The sequence below is a fragment of the Pimephales promelas genome, chromosome 21 (genome assembly GCF_988280905.1).
Source record: "Pimephales promelas chromosome 21, fPimPro1.hap1.1, whole genome shotgun sequence".
Classification (NCBI taxonomy): Eukaryota; Metazoa; Chordata; class Actinopteri; order Cypriniformes; family Leuciscidae; genus Pimephales; species Pimephales promelas.
The window spans coordinates 2486373-2509882 of NC_142789.1; the positions used below are offsets into that span (position 1 = coordinate 2486373).

The following is a 23510-nucleotide window of genomic DNA, read 5'->3' on the forward strand; positions in this document are numbered from 1 at the left end:
TTTTTGTGCCTGTTAGGCATTTTTATGCAGTGGTAGTGAGCCATGCATGGTTACAAAGTCTCAGTGTCAGAATATTTTAATTTAAGCCTATAATAATTATTATAGTAAATTATGTACACTGTAACTATGAGAATATGAAAACAATGATGCCCTGTCAACTTTTCCTTTCTCATTTCACCTCTGCATATTGTCAACAACAGGTTAAACAAAAAAAGTGCTTTGTCAAATATCTGTATCTCTTTTAAATAGTTAACTGGAAGCTTAAAAATTGACCTTAAAAAATGGTCATACATATTTTGTTAATGCATAAATTCTCTTCGTGATATATGAACTATATGGGCCTAATGTTTTTTGGGTCACAAGGATTTATCGACTTTAAAATGTGGGTCGCCAGAAAAAAAGTTTGGGAAACACTGCAATAAACTATATTTACTTACTATATTTAAATTTAAACTAAGTTCTTGATATTGTTTAAAAAAAGAGATCACAGACCTAATGGGCTCTATTTTAATGATCTAAAACGCAAGTATCAAGCGTTTTACCGGCGGGATAAACGACTCCTGCGCCGGACACAAGTTTAAAAGGGGTTGGTCTGAAGTAGCTTCATTATTCATAGGTGTGGTTTGGGCGTAACGGAAAACACACCAATCAGAGCGTCAGCTCACATTCCCTTTAAGAGCGTGATGAACGAGGTGCGCTCGTTCCACGGCGCAATACTATTATAACGGCGCATCTACCAGACGCGCTTCAGCATCGGTTCACAGCGAGGAGATCGATGTTCTCGTCAGGGCCGTAAAAGAAAGAGAAGTGACATTGAGGATGGGACAAACACACCCAAATTAGCTTCGGTTAAACATGCATATAATAATCTGGATAAATGTGTAAGCTTTATGCCTATTTTTCCCATCATCATGGACACAACAATGATTTCCCTCATGTTTTAATATTTTTCCTTATAATAATGTGTCATTTGCAAAAAGTAAAATGCATCTGTGTAGCTGAGAGAATCGTCATCAGTGCGTGTGCGTTGTTCACACTCTTTATTATGGCCAAGCATGCACGCTTAAAATAGCATCTGAATATTGGCGCAATTGTTTTCTGGAACTGCAAAATAGCACCAGGGATTGTTTGCGCCGATCGACCGCCCAAGGAGAGCAAGTTCATTCCCTAGTTTACCGGCGTGCGTCTGTGGAGGGAAAAGCCCTCTTTGCGCGGGTGCAAAATAGGAATGATACATGCGTCAGTGTATAAAGTCAATTGCGCCGGGTGCAAGATGTCAATTACCCATTATTTATGATAATTTAATGCTTTAAATGTAGAAGACAAGATCCTAAGACTTAACTAAGGCTTAACAGGACCCTCTTAAGCAAGGGTTAAACGTTTTTGTGCATCTTAGAAAAGATCATTTGCGGATCTGAGGGCGAGAGCACTACACTGGAGTGTGCAGAGAGGCCGTTCTCTTCACACATCTGCAGTTTCACAGAAAGGACAGGGCCATCTCTTTGCATCAATCTGCTTTTGAAGCCCTCCAAGGCTGTTTGACTGAACACCACACGCTCCATCAAAATCAGATTTATATCTGAGATATGCCTCTCGACCTTGGAGATTGTGTGGTAAATATATCTGAGATTGTGGTGGGTTATTCTACATGTTTTCGTTCCAATCCACACAGCCGGAAATCTCACACTTTCTCAACTTTCAACCTTGAACATAGTGTTTCAGCAAAAGACTAATGTTAGCATAACCTCTGCTTGTTACATACAGCAAATATAGCTCATCTTAACTCAATCTCAAACGAATTCATTAATAGAAGTTATTGCCTCGCCACGTGTGTGACATCATTAACCACATTTGCAACGATACGGCTTGGGGAAACAGTCGAGACGAGCTTGTTGATTTCTTCATCGTACTGAGAGTGAAGCGCGAGTTACGGAGTTGTACGGGAAACGCACCTGCACGATCAAGAAGGATAGGTTCCTTTATCAATATTTTAACTTAATTCTCTCATAGTTTCCAATCTTTTTGTTTTCTTAGAGTTTCGAATCGTTTAACGTCAGCGTTTGTTGTTCATTTCAGATGCAATTTTGACACTAGTGCACATTGTACTTTATAATGTTCTCATTCCACACCTCTGTGCATATGCCAAACGGTCTATACATTGATTTTCCTTTTATTCACCCCAAAGAACAGAGAAAATTGCCTTTTTTTATTTTTTATTTTTTTTTTATTTATTTATTTATTTTTTGAGGGAAGTGCACACATTAAAGGAGAACTCCAGCGCAGAAAGAAACCTTTGGTCTCTGAGATTTATTTTTATGATAATCGAATGTAAAGAGTTTTATCTCTAAAAACTGTTTAGCGTATACCGCAAGTATATAGGGCATAGAGTAATGAAAAATTAAAATAACAAGGCTCAAAATAACCCAAGTTAGTGGTATTAACTAGCGATTTTTATTTTTCATTACTCTATGCCCTATATACTAGCGGTATACGCTAGAGCCAGACCGATATATCAGCTTGCAGATATAATCGGCCGATATTTGGCATTTTGTAACATATCGGTATCGTCAGTTATAATGGCCGATAAATGAATATTTAAAAAATAAAATAAAAACGGACGAATCACGCTTCAACCATGTCATGAGTGTTGTCAAAAAGTGCAGGTGGGTTAAGCAAGTTAAGCTGACATATAAGGTAGCTTATAACTATAAGGCAATGTAGGGACTAATTATTCTTTTATTTATCAGAACTTTATTATATTTTGATGTTCCTCCGTTCTGTTGTGACATTAGAAACAAGTTTCTTTTTTAAAATGCATTATCATATTATTTTAATTAAAACTCATAAATAAATAACTAATGTTAGGGAAATTTGTTAATATTTTGTTGCGCGTTTCTGAAATAAAAATAATAATAATATCGGCCGATATATCGGAATATCGGATTTTAAAACCAACAAATATTTGTATCGGTATCGGCCTTCAAAATCCTTTATCGGCCTGGCTCTAGTATACGCTAAGGATGCCACAATTTTTAATATAACATTGAACCGTTCGGTACGACATCCATGGTTGAATACGCGCTTGTGAATTGCGGTTTTTCGGTTATACGTATAAATAATTTTCCGTTTTATTTCTCTCCAAATTAACTGTTTGTGTGCCTGTAAGTCTACAAGCTGAGATGAGGAAAATCCTCCCCGCGACGGCCGCGAGTAAGTTACACTCTAAAAAACGATTCGTTGGCTGAACAACCATTACTTATAAAAGTAATTGGATCAAACATAAAAAATTAAGTATTCATAACTTTTCAACGTTTACTTAAAATATATAGTGTGTGTAACACAAAAATATAAGTTACTAGGTGCACTTAAATGTATGTATAAATAAAATGAAAAATACATAAGGCATGTCAACTTGCGTCAAAATTAAGTAAATCTAGCATATCATTTTAAATAACTATATTAGCCACGTGATATGCAATTTCCCGTGATGCCTATCCAGACAAAAATTTTAAGCCATTTTATTTCACAGCACATGTGAAGACGTTGAGAAGAGGTAAGCTTATTTTTTTGTACTTAGGCCTACACATTATCATTTATTGCATTTTTGGTCAAGAAATTTACTTTTAACTGAATTTCAGAATTGCTACAAATTGTGCATCAACAATTAGAAACGTGTTACTTACGAATGTAAACGTTTGTAGTCTACATGTTAATGAATGAAATAAGTGTTTTGCACGCGAGTATTTGAAGAGTATATTGTGTTTTTTCAAAATATATGACCATGATGTTGGCTTATGCATTAATGGTGTGTTCACACAGAACGTGAATTTAATTACTTGCGATAGCAGATTACATTCATAGTCAATGCAAAGACGCGAAGACGCATCATTCGCGCCGGGCGTCGCGAATTGGGTGACTCGTTTGCCGCGAAAGTCTTCCTCGGTAGAAAAATTTGAACTTGAGCGGGCTGCGGAAGATTCAAGCATCTAACTAGACGCGACGTGTTTGACGCGTTCGGTTACCAATTCGGACGGCGCTTTCTCCCCCACGGATAGCCTAGATTATAGGCCTACTTTATTAGCGAGTTGTTTTTGGATAAAACAAATGTACCTTGCATATTTACAAATTCCCATATTCTCTATCTATACATGGATTGTGGGGAAGGGGGCTTTGGGCGCGGGTTAACGTTAACATAAATATTACATTCAAAAACACATTGCCTACAGCTCCGTGTGCACAATTTATCATTAAATAATGGCAATCTTGATTCTAGCACAATATTATTCCTAAATGACAGCGACATTCAGTAAATTAAACCTTCAAAATTATTATCAAAATAAGTAAATACCCTTTAAACAAAAGTTTAGCTTCAAATAAAGATTGTAGATCTACTGTTTTGCAGTAGTTACTGAAGAGATTCGTTCAAAACCTCTGGACAAAAGTCATTAATTAACTTCTGTTTTGTTTAAATTAATAGATATTAATAGACACATTTTTATATTTATAGGCATTTAACAATGGACTAATTTGTTACATTTAATTGTTTTTTATTGATTTTTGAAAAAAATAAATATATAAGCCTATATATCTTCTGCCCACCAAGCCTTCATTTCTTTGATCCAAGAAAAAACTGTAATATTATTATTATTTTAACAACTATTTTCTATTTTAATATATTTTAAGATGCAATTTAAAAGTTTTGGGTAAAAAATAAATAATAAAGTGAAATGCTTTATTGTGTGTGATTTGCATGTTTAATTTATTTTAAGACATGTAAGCTGAAGATCTAAAATAAGTTAAAATGGTTTGTTCAACTGATTTAATTGTCTTATTTTTTATATATAAATGAGCTTAAATGTTAAGTAAACAGAACTAAGATTTGTTTTGATCTCACATGGCCTGCACTGTGTTGGATTTACTTAAAAGATATATGCACCATTTTTGCGTCATACTTTTTAAGTAATCCGTAATCATTTAATTAAGTAAATTTTTAACTTGGTATAATTTTACATAAAATAAACTTAAATATTTGAGTTCACGTGACATTCTTTACTTAAAAATATATGTAACGTGATGCATACATTTTTAAGTAAAGAATGTTGCGTGAACTCAAATAATTAAGTACATATAACAAAGATTTTCTTGTTAATTTTAAGTAAAATTATTCCAAGTTGGGATTACTTAAAAAGTATGATGCAAAAATGGTGCATATATATTTTAAGTAAATCCAACACATCATTTTTTAGAGTGTAGGGGCGCGCAGCTTAAAGCGATAGTTCACTTTGAAATTAATTTTTGATATGTTTTATCTTACCTCAAGGGCATCCAAGATGTAGGTGTCTTTGTTTCCGCAATATTTTCAATTTTGACATTTTTAGGTCAAACTGTTCTTGTCTGTCAGTCATAAAATGCAGGTCTATGGTCACCACCTCAAAGAGCATGCACAGAGAAGTCCAAATTAAACATGATTTAATGACTCGTAAACGTAAGTACACATTGATGGCCTAAGACACGAAACGAGCGGTTTGTGTGAGAAAACCAACAGTATTTATATCATTTTTATGTGTTTTTTTATGTGAATTTATGTGTTTCCCAGTTTGTACATGGGCTACCAGCAGCTGTTAATCTTATATTTATACTATACACTAGGAACTAGTGGACTTTTCTTAGCTTTTAAGTCAAATAAAGGAGTATTGCAATAAATCGATTTTATTTATTTTTTCTGCTTAACCTCTTACTTTTCCTATTAGCTAAAAATAGAATTAAAAAAAAAAAACACTTTTATGTTTCAAACCGAACCGAAAACCGTGGTTAAAAAACCGAGGTATGTATTGATCCATGGGCTAACTGTATAGGTGCATCCACTAGTTTTTAGAGATAAAACTCTTTACATTCGATTATCATGAAAACAAATCTCAAAGAACGGTTGACTACTGTAGGTACCGATGTTTTATTAGACCAAAGGTTCATTTTGCGCCGGAGATTTCCTTTAAGAAATCCGGCTTTTATAAGAGTGCATGGATGCGTTAGTGTGGCCGCCTTCGCCTGTCATCTGGATTCAGAGCTGATGGTCGAGAAATGTTTTGTTGATTGAATTAAAGGATCAGTAGATCTTTCTCCTGGGGTTTTACTGTATATTTGCCACTGCAGTCAATAGTGAAATATGAGCGTGAGCTGATGAAGAGAATGGGGCAGGCGGTTTGAGGCTAATGTAAAGTGACATTCAGGTGAATCCCTGTCAGTTTCCACTGACTGCCCTGATAGGGTAACAGGGTTTACTGCCGCTGGGTTTTGTCAACATCGAGACCGCCCGCAGGTTCACGCTCACATGAAGACAATGCACCGAAATCTGGAGAAAACAACAGTGTGTGTGCGCATGTGTATTCGTGGAGCTACAACATTGTGTTTCAGAGCGCACACAGCATGTGGGTTTGTTTAGTGCTCTGACAAACCATAAATTGATTAAGCCCTCGCCTAAATGAAAACAGGAAATTGCCACTTAGAAGAAGAGCCCTCTCCATTATTGACAAATATTACTCCCCGAGTGACTGAGTGGAGAACAGCCATAGAGACGATGGGTGGAAGACAAGAGAACTGAAGCACATCAGACCCGAGCCGCTGAGGTCTGGTTTCAGATCAGCCGTGAAGAGAGCCAATCAAAGTCCAGGACCTCGCCATCACTTGATGAAATGACCAGACAGCGCTCGGTGTGCTGAGAAAAATCCATTATATTCCAGAAATGTGCTGCACACTGCAAATACAGCTTGCTAAATCAGTATTTTGGCATTATTTTTTATTAGAAAACATCAAAATAATCCTAAAATAAAATTTTGGTAAAGTAAAATTATTTATGTAAGCAATAAGGTACGCTGTATCGTGAATAGTAACGGCTGAAGGGCGTTGTTAGGCTCGACACGAGCGGAGTAACCCCTTCAGCTGTTACTTACTCACGATACAGCATTTGCCTCGAGTACTGCTTTTATAAAATGGTTACCACACAATAAAAATATTAAAGTAAACAAAAATATGTATTAGTGCAACTTTCATGAAGTAAAATCACTAAAAGTCTTCCTTCCGCTAGAAAAAAAATAGTCCCTGACCGTGTACAGCAACAACGCTCCAGTGTGTAATACTGTAAAAATGAATATGCTTTATCTAATCAATAGAATTGTGGCAACAGATTACAAGCAATATTATTAATTAAATTTAACAAATTAGAATTGAGTAGTAATTAATCAAATTTTTCCTTAAAAGTTAACCATTTAAAATGAGTAAAGTTTACACCAGAAACAAACAAAAATCTCACTAACAGACAGACGTCAAAGATTAATTAAGGACTATTTATGTTATATTGGCAACATTGAAGACACCTGATGTTAACAAGCAGAATCACTGAAGGAGAAAACCGTCATTTTAAAACAAACCTAATCCAAACACTGATCACCATAATGGTGACTTAAATTTATGTTTTTTTGGTTGTTGTTGTAAGTTTTACTCATTTTAAATGGTTAACTTTAAACATGTAAACGTAGTCAGTGTCATATGATCCTTCAGAAATCATACTAATATGCTGATTTGATGCTCAAGAAACACTTCTGATATCAATGTTGAAAACATTTTCGTGATCTATTTTTTGTCCTAATGATTCTTGGATGAATAGAAAGGTCGAAACGAACAGCATTTATTTGAAATAGAAAATGTCTGTAACATTAAGAACATCTTTACTGTCATTTTCTAATAATTGAATGAAAACGTACAATAATTTAGTAAAAATGTAAGCTTAAATAAAGAAAAAACAATGTGCCAGTGAGGTAAGATTGTTTTTCTTCAAATTCTCATACATATCTTGATTAAAATGTAGTGATATTTTTATTTACAATATGATTTTTACTGGAAAACACTGATTAAAAATGTTCGTTGAGTGCAGCCAAGCTTAAAGGGATACATATTTTAAAAAAAGAACAGTAACCTACGAATACCGTTTTTTTGTTGTTGTTGTTTTTTTTGCCCTTGCCATTGAAGAACGCATCCCGAGTGTGTGTTCTGATTAATCGCTGACCTTTCCCTGCGTGGAAGTGGCAGATAACCCGTTATAATGTGCTCCGAGTCTCCAGCCTGTGCATCCCACGTATAGGACCAGCTTTGACATTTCTATTGCGGCGGATGAGAGTGCGCTGCCCAGGGTGAAAGTGACTTTTAGATCTATGTGTAAATATGTGAGTGTGCTTTTGTTTCAGTAACATAATAAACACAACAATAATGACAGTGGTGAGCATCTGATCATAGCGATGGCGATGTGTTTGCACACACTGAAAAAGTCACATTTACTTTTGCAACAAGTACATTTTACATATCGAATCAAGTAAAATCTGCTTAACCGAGTACAAGTAACAAAGAAAATAAGCATGGCTGGGCAACGATTAATCGCATCCAAAATGAAAGTTTGTGTTTACATAATATATATGTGTGTACTGTGTATAATTATTTTGTGTATAAAAATGCACACACATGCATGTATATATTTAATATTTATATATTAAAAGTACAATTATTTTGTGATAAGTATACTACAGATACATATTTATGTGCTTAACAAAAATACCCTGCAATTGTACTTTCGGTATACTAAACTATACTTAAATTTTGCTAAATAGAAAGCAAATTTTGTACTAAATGCACTAGTTGAATTAAACCTTTATTGCCCCAAGGGGGGATTTGTTTTACACTTCAGCACAAAAGATATACTTATGTATTTATGATTGTGCTGACTATTGCAAGTATACTTCAGGTACACTTTAAATAAGACTTATATTATAGAAAGATCATACAATCCTTATTATTAGTGATATTAAAACAAATTTTAGGCATGATATGTAGAAATGTGCAATAAAGAAATACTCCAAATAAAGGTTGATTAAAAATTCAGTTTTAAGTGAAATGTCAATAAATATGTTAATGGATCTGAAGTATACTTAGAATGAAATTTTGTATGTATTTTAAATAGATTTTGTTTTTTTGTTTTTTGTTTTTTTGGCTAGTGATATATCGGGCCTTAAAGGAGTAGTTTCACTTTAAAAAAAAAAAAACTTTTGCCAATAATTTACTCACCCCCATGTTATCCAAGATGTCCATGTCATTCTTTCTTCAGTTTCTTCAGTCTTAAGGGTCTTATCAAGTGAAACCATCGCTCATTAAAAAAAAAAAAAAAAGTTTAAGTTTTATAAGCACAAATGTTCGCCTTGCTCTGTTCTGTGATGAGCATTCGTGACTCTCCAAAATGAACAAATCTTTTTTCGTGTTATTTGGTTCATTCAACAAACAAAATGAGCGAGTTGACTCTGGAAAAGATTTGTTCATTTTGATGAACGAGTTCGAACAGGAGAGTCACACAGAACAAAGCAAGGAGCTTATATCAATTATATCAAGCATTTGAGCTTATAAAACTTAAACTTTGTAATTTTTTTTTTAAAATGATCGATCATTTCGCTTGATAAGACCCTTATTCATCATCTGGAATCGTTTAAAGCTCTTTGAAACTCATTTGGACCTTGAACCGTTTGGTTCCCATTGAAATCCATTATATGGAGAAAAATCCTGGAATGTGAACTACTCCTTTAATGGATAAAACTAGAGAGCGTAATCTTTGCTGTGCTGTTTAGCCTCCTCCATTAGATGAAGGTGTTTTCATGTGTGTTTTATGCAGGGCTTCCCTGCCTCCCACGGCACTTCACCTGACAAATGAGAGGGAGACACATAGTGACATGCACGTCTCCGAAAATCGATTCTTCTTGTCCGTCTGTTTACCCCATCCCAAGAGACTGCTGCACTGCATTACACTAACCCCTAATGCAGGGCGTCCGTTTTACAGCCAGTTAGGTGTGTGTGTGTGTGTGTGTGGAAATGCACTCACAGAAACATCAGCACTGCTGAAAGCAGCTCACGATCTGCTCGGGTTTGAAATGGCACAAGAGAGACCGAGAGGATATCAAAATTTCATGTTCTTCATAAATGTATGATTAAACAGTCTTAATCAAAGATCATTTCGATAACGCAATCTTTAGTTTAGATCTTATTTTTTAATCACGGCTTCGGTCACCTTAAATCCCCAAACAGTTTTTTGACGCGTACGCTGGCACCCGAGAGTAAACGGCTTTTAATGATTTAATAAAGAGGATAATTACTCTCCAGGCTACACGGGGGCATGAGTCATGTATTAGCCTGGGATTCGAAAGGTTAATGTAATTTTCTCTGCTTTCCATTATGTTTCATAAATGTTTTTTTCATCCGACCCACTGAATCCCTATTGAGCCACTCACTTTTTTGGGGAGAGCGATTGAATGCTGTCTGATATCTTGCTGTTGGCAAGCTTTTATTATTATACAATTATTTTCTTTATTAGCGTCGAGAAAATTTTTGCTCGCTCACTATTGGCTGACGCTGGTCATGTGTGTGATGCGTGTGACGGACAACCTTCACTATGTGAAATCTCAAGGCACACAGTTGAATAAAGTCGTTATTTTTGTTTGATTTTTGCGCACAAAAATATTCTCGTCGCTTGATAAACTTAAGATTGAGCCACTGTACTCACTCGGACGATGTCTTTAAAGAGTACATATCATGCTTTTAAATTATTCATTTTTACATATAAATCATACAGTTGTGGTCTATATAAAGCATAACTGCAATGCTTGGGTCTGAATTCCTCAGTATTATAGCTCCACAAGCCCCTTTTCTGATGTGCGTCTGTGAGCGACCCGTTTCAAAGCGGCCCCTTTAAATAAAAAGGAGATGCGTCATACCCCGCCCACTCTCCAGGTCGATGAGTTCAACTCCCCACGTTCGGCCATTATTGTAGTTTGATAGGAGATATACGATTATATACGATACCTTCAAAGAACATTTTTATTCACACTTTAATAAAATGTGAACAACATAAGACTTGTCCATCAAGCCTTACATATTCGAGCCAGAGCGAGCGAGTTGATAAAGACGACGACGAACCTGCAGAACAACCTCTTCATCATATGGATGTATTGGTATGTGAGTTAACTGTTTTGTGTTATTAGTGAAAGTCGACTATTTCTCTTGTTAAAACAAGCACACTGACAAGATAAATGACTATGGTTTAATCTTACCACAAACAATCTGTATTAATAATATGATACGTTTAGAAAAGCATCAGAAAACAACGCAACTCAAGAATAATAATACTGCAGACGTAACGTTACTTCAAAACAAAAACAAAGAAAGGCAAAGGTACTGCTAAACCATGACTGACCACCATGTGTTTTAAGTAAGTACTTTATTTTTATTAATGATATTTACAGCTTATCGAAATGCTCTGTTTGTCGTCTCCAAAGATAGAAGGAATTTTACCCCTCATTCAGACGAAGTCGATCGGCAAACCCTTCTTTATACTGGCGGAGGTTGTTGAAGTGGGAATCCTTGAAGTGCTTCAGGTCACTAACGTACATCCAAAAACCGAACATTTTGACTTGCCCTCTCGTAACTTCTGCATCATTGAGCTCGGACTACAAAATCGGAGCGATAAATAATAATGGCGGATTGCTCGAAGTGTTGGGCCGCTAGTCGATGTCCTTATTTGTCAGTTCCGCTGCAAATACGGTGACGCTGTAGTTCAAAAAACGTCATAGAAAACAGAAAAATCTGAACAGGTTGAAAAATATGACCAATATAAAGATATAAACGAAGCATCTGAAGAGAATAATTTCATCTTTTCTGTACTTATAAACACTCCAGATATACAACAAAATGCATTTAAGGGCTAAAAGAGTGGATTTTGCATGATATGTCCCCTTTAATAACTTTTCTAGGCCGGCCAGTTTCAATCCCTTAAGAAGCCTATGGAGGAGTGATCCAGCTCTCAGATTTAATCAAAAACATCTTCATTTGTGTTCCGAAGATGAACGAAAGTCTTACGGGGTTGAACAAATACTGAGAGAGTTTTTATTTTGGGGTGAACTATCCCTTTAAAGTCCAACATGTTAGCCTCGGCTAATTACCGTAGCTCAAAGTTAACTCTTTCTATTCGCCGTATCTTCTTTTAGGAAGCATGTCACCCTTAAATGTTCCCGTGGGACTCGTTTAGCTAATGGTTTAGCTAGCCGCACATGGTGTGTTTGTGTGAAGGGATGCAGATGGACATGTGGAGACTGCATTACCCTGCTGTTGAGCACTTGTAATGTGGGCTCAAATGGCTCTTCCCGTTTATCCCAATTAGAGCGTGCAGCTGGGGTTGACTACACACATCAGCCTCATTCACACACCACACACAGACACATGTACCTGTCTCTACAGAAGATACTAAATCACTGCAGAGAGCGTTTTTTGCTTACTCTTGTTTTCTCATTTCTGCCTCTTTTCCCAGGACCCAGATCAATTTCACAGTGGCCATTGATTTCACCGCCTCGAACGGTAAGCAATTAAGTGGAGAGAACGGTGTGTGACCTCATAAAAGGTTGGCGATCCAAACCCAATCGCTGACCTGCTCGCGTCGCTCGATACGCTCCCATTAGTGGTCAGTTTGCGCCCCTGTGCTGCGAGTCGTGGAAGGGTTCGAGTCGTGCTGAGAGGTGAACGCTTCAATAAAACGGCCCAGCTACACTAGCCGGTGGTGAATGCGTTTCCCTGTTGTTTTTGAGGCCGCACTTGCTGGGAGTGTATATGCAAATAATTACTGTTCATTCACAAGTAAGTGCTTCCAAGCATCTTTGAATTATTAAGCAATTAACTCGATTTGTTTAGAACAGTGTAGCGAGACGATGGAAATCTCTTTCGGGAGATTTATAGAGACCCCTTTTGCGCCGGAGCTGGAGGCAAAACAAAGTGAAAACTGGAGGCAGCCAATGCAAACCAGCACAGATTCGGCTACATAATAACAGAGATGTATAAAGTTCTAGAAACCCGGACTTGAGTAAAAGTACAAGTGATTTGAGTAGAAGTTGAAGTGCTCTTTAAGCACCACACTTAAGTAGAAGTACTAAAGTATTCAACATGTTTTGTAGTTAACTATTGCAAGTAGTTTATTTTAAAATTCACTACTTAAGTACTAAAAGTAAAAGTACAAGTATTGTGTCATGTAGTTATTAAAGAAAGCAGTCAAAAGATTGAACTAGCAATCAAATAAGGCGCTTTGGCGGGATACAAATTTGCTTTGGCGGCCTCCAAACAGGGTCCCCGCGGGTCCTTAAAAAGTCTTAAAACGTCTTAAATAAAATTTTCGCTTTTTAAGGCCTGAAAATGTGAAAAACAAAATCTGAAATTTCCGAAAAGGAGGTCTTAAATTTCACGTACGGACCTTAAATTTCATGTCCGACTCGTCATCCATTTTTTTGTTTTGCGATTTTAATTTAATATTTAAAAGTATCACCTCGTTGTTACCATCTTTGGATATTTATTGAACATTGTTTTGTTTAAAGCATTATTTATTTTATTAAAGTATTTATAAAGGTAAAAAAAAATGAACTGGAAAAAATCGAGTAAAAGGGGCAGATATTGTCCCTTAATGGAAAACGTGTAACTGCAGTCTAGGTGCAAGAGGGGTTACGGTATTATAAAAAACTGGAGAACCACTGAACTAAGGAACAGGGATATGTAGAATTGCACAAGTGCAACTGCTAAAGAGTGCATTGTCAATACAGCCTGTTACCTTGATTCGAATGTCTCCATAAGCGTAATCGAATCGGCCTAAAGAGAAAAAATTATAATGCCTTTTTTTTTTTTTTTTTTTTTGTCTAAAGACTACATATAAAATAGCTACCAAAATTAATGTCGGTAACTGAAGTTTGACTAAAAGTAATGACTAAAAGTTGACAAAAAATGCAATGACTTTGTCAACTAAAACTAGACTAAAACTATGAAAGACAATATTACTAAAATAAGACCAATAAGCATTTTCATCTGAAGACCAAGACTAAAACAAAAATGGCTGCCAAAATTAACACTGTCGTGTCGTGCTGAACATTTTCCTTTTTTTTTTGTCGTGGTAAAGTCTTAAATTTGCCTTTTAGAGGACTTAAAGGGGTCTTAAAAGTCATTAAATTTGCTGTTAAAAAATGTGTAGATACCCTGTCCAAAAAATGTCATTGCAGGACAACCCCTGCATTAGTTGTCAATGTGTGTGTTAATCAATACCATTACTCTATAAAACTGGCGTGTGATTTAGGCAGCATGAAAGACAACTTGCAACAAATGATTCGTAACATTTTTATAATTGTAACGAGTAACTAGCAGAACATTAAAAAATATTGAAGTAAAAGTATAAAATTCATCGAAAATATCTACTGAAAAGTAGAAGTATGAGAAAAAAACAATACTCTAGTAGAGAACAGATACAGCATTTTACTTAAGTAGTTCTACTTCGTTACTATACATCTCTGCATAATAAGGAGCTTAAATTACTTTTAAGAATCGATGAAAAATGAATATGCTGTAACTGGAATTTTTATTTCTAGAAAATATTCACATGATTAAAATCGCACCGTAATGTCACTCTTTACATTGTCGTCTTCTCTGTCCTGGCTCGGCAGAACTGCGGATCGTACACACAAGTCTTGTACAGGACCATATAGACCTTATTCAGAGCAGCGCCATGACAGGTATGAAAGTGAGGCTGTGAGGGATAGACGTACCGTGTTTCCAATGGCGTCCGCTGTAAAAAGCTGAATAAAGCGGCTAGATTACTTACAATTTTCCACAGCTTACATTGTCGGGAGATTTTTGTCAACTGAAATTTCTTGGAAAGATATTTTTCCAGTGTTTTATGAGCAGAACAATCCGAAAACACATTAAAAAACAGTACAGCCCATTGAAGAGATGCATGTCTATCCCTCACAGCCTCGCTTTCATTCTCATTAAAATTCAAAGATGGCGCTGCCGTGAATAAGGCGTATAGGCATCTAAAGATTTATATGCTTTACGATCGGTTTCTCTACTATAAGGTAACGTTAGCTGTAGAAGTCAGGCCACTCAACCGAGGTAACGTACGTTAATCCTGTCAGATCGTCCATGCATTGAGTGAGCGTGTAGGCGGCTACGGGTCGGCCAATCTGGTTCTGTCCATTAAAAATAACTTTTGGAAATAACAATCGCGGTCCTGGACACTGAGTGCCCTTACACATTAAGATAAAATCGGATTTTCTACATTCATTGTTAAAGAAACAAGCTAATAAAACTTGCTAACTAGCGTTAGTGAAGCGGCCAGAGGGATCGTTCTGCCTCCACCTAAGCTCCGCCCACATAAAAACGTCACCGTTTTAACAACTAAAAATGGGTCTATTGAAGGTTGCCTGAAGTGCAAGAGAGCTGAATTTAAAAGTTGGTTTAGTTCAGAGCCCGTCTAACGGAGAGCCTTGGCACTTCCTATTAGCCCCATTGTGTATCATCCTGGTTGCAGTTCCATTAGAATTCCACTGGAGGTGATCGCAGGCGAGAGCAGAATGAATGGGAGTCTATGGGGTTAAACGGCTAAATGTGTCTCTTTCACCTGCTTGTCGTTAAATCAACATAGATTTTATTGTTGATTCCGCAAGTTCAATATAGGTTATAGGCCAAAAGTCGAATGAACGAGTACTTATGTCCTTTTGATGTCTTACAGGTTAGGCCGTTGTTGGCCAGAACACGCTAGCATTCTGCTATTGTGTGACGTCATCACAGTTTTGAACGGATTTTTAGAACTGATAAGTGAACTTAAAAATGCAATTTTCAGCTGAGTGTATTTTCTTAGTCCCCCCTTTTGAATGCAACTTTCAAATTACTTGACAAAAAATTGCATCCTGAAAAAAAAAAGTTTAGCTAAAGAGCTGCGTTGATGCCTACATAGGTCTTGCCTTCTAACACCATGAGTCAGCCAGATTTAGCCAGCGCAACCCTCTTTAGCATTTACTGAAGACATGCAGTGAAAAACAGCGTTATTGTTGCGGCTCATGTTATTGTATATGCATTTGTAGGAGTTTCCCTTTCAGACACAATATTTATGGGAGGACAATATTTAAATGAATCATGCAGTGTGGTTTACTCGTCAATATACTGGTATTTGTGCCATTATTTAACGCGTCCAAAAAGGATGTTTGAACCAGACACTAATGTGCGCTCCTCTTGGTAGATTGTGTTGGTCATTATGGAAATGATTAGTGTGTGTTTTTTTCATTTGTGTGTCAGAACTTTAGTGCTTTTGTGCTTTTGCGCTCTCACACTAATTTGCCTTGTTTAGTAAGTCTTCACCATTATCATCCATAATACTGTCTTCCCTGAATGTGGTGTGAGTCGCGACACCATTTAGTGTGGGGAAACAAGAAATCGATTCGCACTGAAAGGGCAGATGCCATAGATTGTAAAGGGGGCGCAGAAAACATAGCTACGCCAATGAACAGGACAAGACAGCATCTTTACCATCACGATATATTGCCCAGCATATCGGTATCGGCCGATATATGTTCATTTTTAATGTTATCGTTATCGGCCTGGTAAGAAAATGTGGCCGATATATTAAAGCCGATAAATAATGTATTATTCCCTTCAGCTGAGACACTTGTTGACCACTGTTTATGTTTTTGAATTTCTTGAAATATGATTGAAATCTCTTCAAAAAATGAAAATACGGTTCGGTACAACATGTGCACCGCAAATCTGTCATTTCGGCAATACAAAACTATAATGAGAACATCATTATAATTGTGCGCTTGGGACATGGATTTAATTGTGAGACTTTTGTATTTGTAATCAGGCTCTCAAAATTAGATAAATATTTGGATTTAAGTTTATCGGCCGATATATCGGTTATCGGCTTTCAAATATAAAGAATTATCGGTTATCGGTATCGGCTAAAATTTTCATATCGGTGCATCCCTACTCATAAGTGAAAGATATGGAGTGCGTTATCTAAGCAGCATCTATTTAAGTGGTATTTGGGCATGAAAATAGCACTCTACAAATGAGACACGATTCAGAATGGATAACACTCGAGTTTGACGTCAGTATGTTGCTTAGCTTACTGCGCGATACTCTAATGTGCATAAAAATACACCGAAAATAACAATATTGGATAAAATTATACATTTTGAATTACTCTGGTAATTAAATGAACCTCTGGATGGAACAGGTTGATAGGCCCTTTACATGCAATCGCATCACTGACTACAATGCACAAGCTGATTCGCTTGCTTGATATTTTTCTGGGCTCGGCGACGCGTCCGTGAGCGTCTTTGATGCATTGTTGGCTCTTTCATACTAACAGATTGGCAAGGGTTCAAATCACTCGCGATTTGCACGTGATAACGCCCTGACCTGTCGGCGAGCTCAACGATTTGCAAATCGTGCTTAAAATCATGTAGTGTGAACTAGGCTTTCTACAGCAGCGTGTCTGTGTGTATATAGGCAGCAGCAAGTCTATTAAAATAAAAATACAATTAACATTGTCAAAGCCATTAACATACCTAAACTAGTTGTCATGATTAAACTGTTTAGTAATAGCTTTAATTATTTAATGAAATATAAAAGCTTATTTACTATCATCATTTCCATTGCCTTATCAGCCATCCTGAATTTATGTGACAGGTTTTGTAACAAATGTTTTGACCTTTAAACAGAGATGTATAGTAACGAAGTAGAACTACTTAAGTACTAAAATGCTGTATCTGTACTCTTTCATTACTTCTACTTTTACTTCAGTAGATATTTTCGATAAATTTAATACTTTTACTTCGATATTTTTTTAATGTTCTGCTAGTTAGTCGTTACAATTATGAAAATTTTACGAATCATTCGTTGCAAGTTGATTTTCATGCTGCCTAAATCACACGCCAGTTTTATAGGGTAATGGTATTGATTGACACACACATTGGCAACTTATGCAGGGGTTGTTCTGCAATGGCCGCCAAAGCAAATTTGTATCCCGCCAAAGCGTCTTATTTGATTGCTAGTTCAAACTTTTGACTGCTTTCTTTAATAACTACATGTCACAATACTTGTACTTTTACTTTTAGTACTTAAGTAGTGAATTTTAAAATAAACTACTTGCAATACTTAAGTACAAAAATGTTGAATACTTTAGTACTTCTACTTAAGTGTGGTGCTTAAAGAGCACTTCAACTTCTACTCAAATCACTTTTGTGATAGAGCACTTGTACTTTTACTCAAGTCCGGGTTTAGTACTTTATAAATCTCTGCCTTTAAATATGAAGAGAATTATGATTTCTATTTTTACACACCTGAAAAATGCAATTCTCAATTTGTCTTTCTAATGTGTTTGCAGAACTAAATAACTTTTTGTTTGCTGTTTAATTTCCAGGTAACCCATCCCAGTCCACGTCTCTCCATTACATGAACCCCTACCAGATGAACGCCTACGCCCTGGCGCTGAAGGCAGTGGGAGAGATCATCCAGGACTATGACAGTGACAAGATGTTCCCTGCGCTGGGGTTCGGAGCCAAGCTTCCCCCCGACGGACGGGTGTCCCATGAGTTCCCCCTAGTGAGTGAGCTGATGTTCAACTTGTCCCAAACTCCCTGTGATTTGTCTAAAAAAGTTGTTTTTTGATGCAAGACTCTCAATGTATTTCTGTTTTTCTCACTTTCTGGGTTGTAAACTTGAGAGCGTGAGATGCTGTTGTGCTAGTGAGGCAAGACTGTATGGGAGACGTCTATAATTGGCAACGTCTGCTGTTATATTGATTGACACGATCCATGTTTTCTCTCCTCGGCATTGTTATCGGTTGAACTGCTGTTGACTTAAATGAAGCCGCATTGATTCCTGTCTTTCAGAATGGAAATATCGAAAATCCCTACTGTAATGGTATTGAGGGGATATTGGAGGCGTACCATCAGAGTCTGAAGACCGTCCAGCTATACGGACCTACTAACTTTGCTCCTGTTGTAAATCACGTGGCCAGGTGAGTTTCTCCAAAAATCCTTGGAAATACACAATCAGCTTATATTGTCAGTGTGTTCATGAACCTGAGTTCATGAGTAACTAAAAGTAAGTTATAATTGGCATGATGCCAGGTTCGAAAGCTTGGTTTATTTCCTTTTTCAGTTCAGTTGTTATGTGTTTTTGTCTATAGTTTTAACATCTATTGAAATACCTTTCTAAATATTTCTATGTAGCTTACATTTATTTTGAATAGAGTGCCGAAGTGATGACGTCACTTTGTAGGACGACTCGGAAGCTAGCGGCGCATGGGTTCCCTCGATCGAAAAGCTATGCATTTTCCCCATAGACTTTTGGAAAATCGCAAAAAATACAAAGAGTTGTGACCCTTACACATTTTATCTATCATGATAATCTTTACAAGTTGATCCAACATTTATACAGTTTGAAGCCGATATTAAGTTTTTTAAAAACACAAGCAGACACAATAAAGTTTAAAAAAAACAACAAGTAGGTTATAACTGTGTGTTTTATGTCATAGATCAAAACGTGAGCAAAAACCCATTCAAAAATCCCATAGACTTTAGAGCGAGGGAACCGGTAGTGCTAAAATGCTAACTGTGAGTGATGTCATAACCTCGGCACTCTATTGGTTTTAGTTTTAGCCAGAGATGTATAGTAACGAAGTAGAACTACTTAAGTACTGTACTTAAGTACTAAAAGGCTGTATCTGTACTCTACTAGAGTTTTTTTCTGCCATAATTCTTCTACTTTTACTTCAGTAGATATTTTCGATGAATTTAATACTTTTACTTCGATATTTTTTTAATGTTCTGCTAGTTACTCGTTACAATTATGAAAAATTTACGAATCATTTTCATGCTGCCTAAATCACACGCCAGTTTTATAGGGTAATGGTATTGATTGACACACACATTGACAACTAATGCAGGGGTTGTCCTGCAATGGCCACCAAAGCAAATTTGTATCCCGCCAAAGCGTCTTATTTGATTGCTAGTTCAAACTTTTGACTGCTTTCTTTAATAATTACATGTCACAATACTTGTACTTTTACTTTTAGTACTTAACTAGTGAATTTTAAAATAAACTACTTGCAATACTTAAGTACAAAAAATGTTGAATACTTTAGTACTTCTACGATTAAAGAGCACTTGTACTTTTACTCAAGTCCGGGTTTCTAGTACTTTATACAGCTCTGGTTTTAGCTATTTAATATTTCAACTTATTTCAGTTAATTCCATGATTTTTAAAAAAACAAGTTTATTTTTCTTCTAATATTTATATTAAATCAAGCCAGGACTCGAACTCTGGTCAGCTGAAGGTCAGCTGTGCCATGTCAGACCGCTTTGCATAAGGCTCGTCACTGACAACATGGGTTTTTAAGATTGATAAACGAGTACATTTGGTAGCCGCCAGTCCTTAATATGTGGTTACTCTTGAGTAAAAGCATCTAAACATTTATTGAGCACTCCTCCTCTAGCTAACCTTGGCTTTGGCTGCTCTTGTGTCATTGCAAAATTCAAAAGCGATTCCGGTTGTTTTTGTTGCCATGTAAAATGTCAGCCTGTCTGCACTTTGCATACAAATGAGAGATCGCCCAGATTCAGTGGAATGCAATGCAAATGTTATTTTCTGCATGAATAGAGAAATTGATCTTTGTTTAGATTTTCAAGCACATAGCATATATGAACAACAGACACATCACGAATCAGAATAAGAAAAACTGTTTGGCTGCGCACTTTCTCACGGATCATATCCTTGAAGACACTTGAGATGATTTCCTCGGCTTCGGCTCTGATGTTCTCTAAACGATGGTCGTGTCTGTCCGCGAAAGGCTCGCTGCTTGTGTTGGTCCAAAAACTGACAAAAGAAAGTTGCTGACATGCTTGTTATCCCGGCGTTGTCATAACAGAATGACTCAGAACTGACTGCAGCTATTTTTTAATCATTATTTGAAAGGATAGTGGGTGTGTTTCCAGAAAAAGGAGACAAAGTAATTGTCTGAAGACATCTCCGCCCCCTCCCTCGTGTCACAGCATCACACAACCAAATCATTTTCCATCTGATTACACCGCATCCACTGTGGTAATTAAAAACGCCATCTTCCGCAGATTTGAATTAGACTTTCTAAATTGAAGCATGATACACCTCCTCGGGCTCTAGCTCAGAGCTGGCGGAGCTGGCAAAGCTTTATTTAAACAAACAAAGCAGAACATGGTGTAATGAGTTTGAGAGAATGTGCAGTCTTGAAGTGTGTATTGTTGTTGTTTCTTGTATCTGAAGTTACGCAGCTGCGGTCCAGGACGGCTCGCAATATTTCGTGCTCCTGATCATCACAGACGGGGTCATATCAGATATGTCACAGACCAAAGAGGCCATCGTGAATGTGAGTATGACCACTAAAAGAGGTCTCCACTATAGAAAGTATGACCACTAAAAGAGTGTCTCCACTATAGAAAATTAAGCCAAAATATCCCGGAAATGGTCGTCCAGAGTCTGCGCAGTGGTGATCCTGAGTGCTGCCCACACTCCCGCACAGCTGTCAATCTTCACGTTATACCCTGCTTTTAAAGTAAAACCTGAGAACTAAAAGGACAAAACCTACCTTTGAGTAGTCTAATTGGATTTTTTATTTCTTTTTGTGGTTGTGCCCCATTCGATTACATGGAGATGGTGGGGTTTATGAGCTGTACTGCAGCCAGCCACCAGGGGGCGATCAAAATGCTGTGACTTCACTTTTCACAACATGTGCGCCCATAGATATCCATAATAAAGGCTAGATATCTTACGACGGAGTCTCTATCGTCCTCATTGGCGGCCATCTTGTCACAGGCAAACTTTCTGGCGGGCTCTGTGGTTCCTGTTGTAAGATGAGTGATCAGCACGAACACAAATACTGTTATCTTGTTGAAATCTTGACGGATTTACAAACGGCTTGGGTTCTTACGAACGTTATTAATGTGGCTATAATTCTGGACGATTATTTACTTATACACTTATTATTCATAAGTATGCAGTGTCATAAGTACATCTCTGGGGTTCTTACGAACGTTATTAATGTGGCTATAATTCTGGATGATTATTTACTTATACACTTATTATTCATAAGTATGCAGTGTCATAAGTACATCTCTGACGTTTATAACAAACCAACCCGTTTGAAAATCGGTAGAAAATTGAGCAAGTTATGGTTATTTAAAAAGTACATGCAACATTAAAGCACAATGTTACGAGTAAGTGAGCTGCCTGTGGCAAGATGGCCGCCAGTTGCGGACGTCGACCACCATTGGGTAGCAGTGTGGACGAAACATCTAGCCTTTATTATGGATATCAATGTGTGCGCCACCCACTTTTCCATCTGCGTTGGTTCCGGAAGTATTTTTCCATTCAGTTTTCCCGTCCGAATTGATTAATAATATTATTACAAAGTTTTATTTTAAGCAAAAAAGTTTTTTAAAATTGGGCAAAAAGACAGGCAAAAGACAAACAATCTCATGAAGAAAATGACAAGTTTGCTGTATATATATATATATATATATATATATATATAAAGCATATGGAGACTGACTTACATCATCCACAGTGCTTCATGGGTGTGGGAGGAGCTAGGAGCTCTTTTGGCATAATTTGCTTGTTGCCACTCGCTGATTGGTGGAACTTTCTGTACAGCATCATGGGTAATGTAGTTTTTCCCCATGAATTCAGCTGTTAATCATGATTATTTTAAAAAATAACTTGAAATAAAATAAAATAAGCAATTAACAATCTCTGAGGTCACAGTTGGTAGGAGTTTTTACTTCCAAAACCCGACTGTTTCACTCTATCAAACTTCTCACAACGCATTCTGGGATTAATAAATACAATGCTTCCTTAAAATTTGTCCTAAACAAAGTATCTTTGGAGGAAGTGCACCTATTATGGGTCAAAATACAAAGGCACATTGCTAGGTTTCACATCAGAGCATGTTTTGTATACGGTCCTCTTCTTCGGTGTGCTTTGATAAAGCATCGGCGGTGGTTTAAATGGGTTTTTATGATCTTATTGTAGATGATATATTGTTATAATGTATTTAGGGTGCATGTATGTCACATTCAAGTGGATGACTCAGGTCATCATTTATGCTGAAAAGGTCAATCTCGTCTCCAGTGGTGTATGTCATGTCATTTATCCAACCAATGAACAGGCCCGATTTCCCAGCAGACTGGATTTAAAGGGAATTTGCGACTGTTAGTCAGATTTGTAGAACAGCCACACCTTCCTTTTAAGATCTTGCCTGCTGCTCTTTCCCCAACGGCCTGCATCTGCCAAGACGACTCGCATTTCTGCTCGCGTGTGTGTGACATTTAAGACCTGAACGCAAGGTAAAAATGGACGCCTATCTAATGGTGAAAGCTATTTTTGTTTGTGTGTTCAAAGGACTTTTTTTATAATCTAAATCTGAGTATTTAAATTTGAAACAAGACATTTTAATTGAAATGTAGTGAAAGAATTAAATATGACGGATGTTACACTTCGGTGCAGATCTGATTAATGATCTCAGGAGGTGTTGAATCAGGAACAGGAGATATCCGCATAGAAAAAAACTAATCTAATCACGAAGGGGG

At 36.8% G+C, this 23510-nt stretch overlaps 1 protein-coding gene across 1 annotated transcript in view; it reads left to right on the forward strand.

The window, feature by feature from the left end:
- Window positions 1-23510, forward strand: part of cpne5b (copine 5b) — a 203387-nt gene that overhangs the window by 133370 nt on the left and 46507 nt on the right. The window contains exons 14-17 of the mRNA XM_039663352.2: window positions 12389-12435; window positions 18308-18489; window positions 18780-18907; window positions 21190-21292. Coding sequence (XP_039519286.1) covers window positions 12389-12435; window positions 18308-18489; window positions 18780-18907; window positions 21190-21292 — 460 coding nt within the window. The remainder of the gene's footprint in view (window positions 1-12388; window positions 12436-18307; window positions 18490-18779; window positions 18908-21189; window positions 21293-23510) is intronic.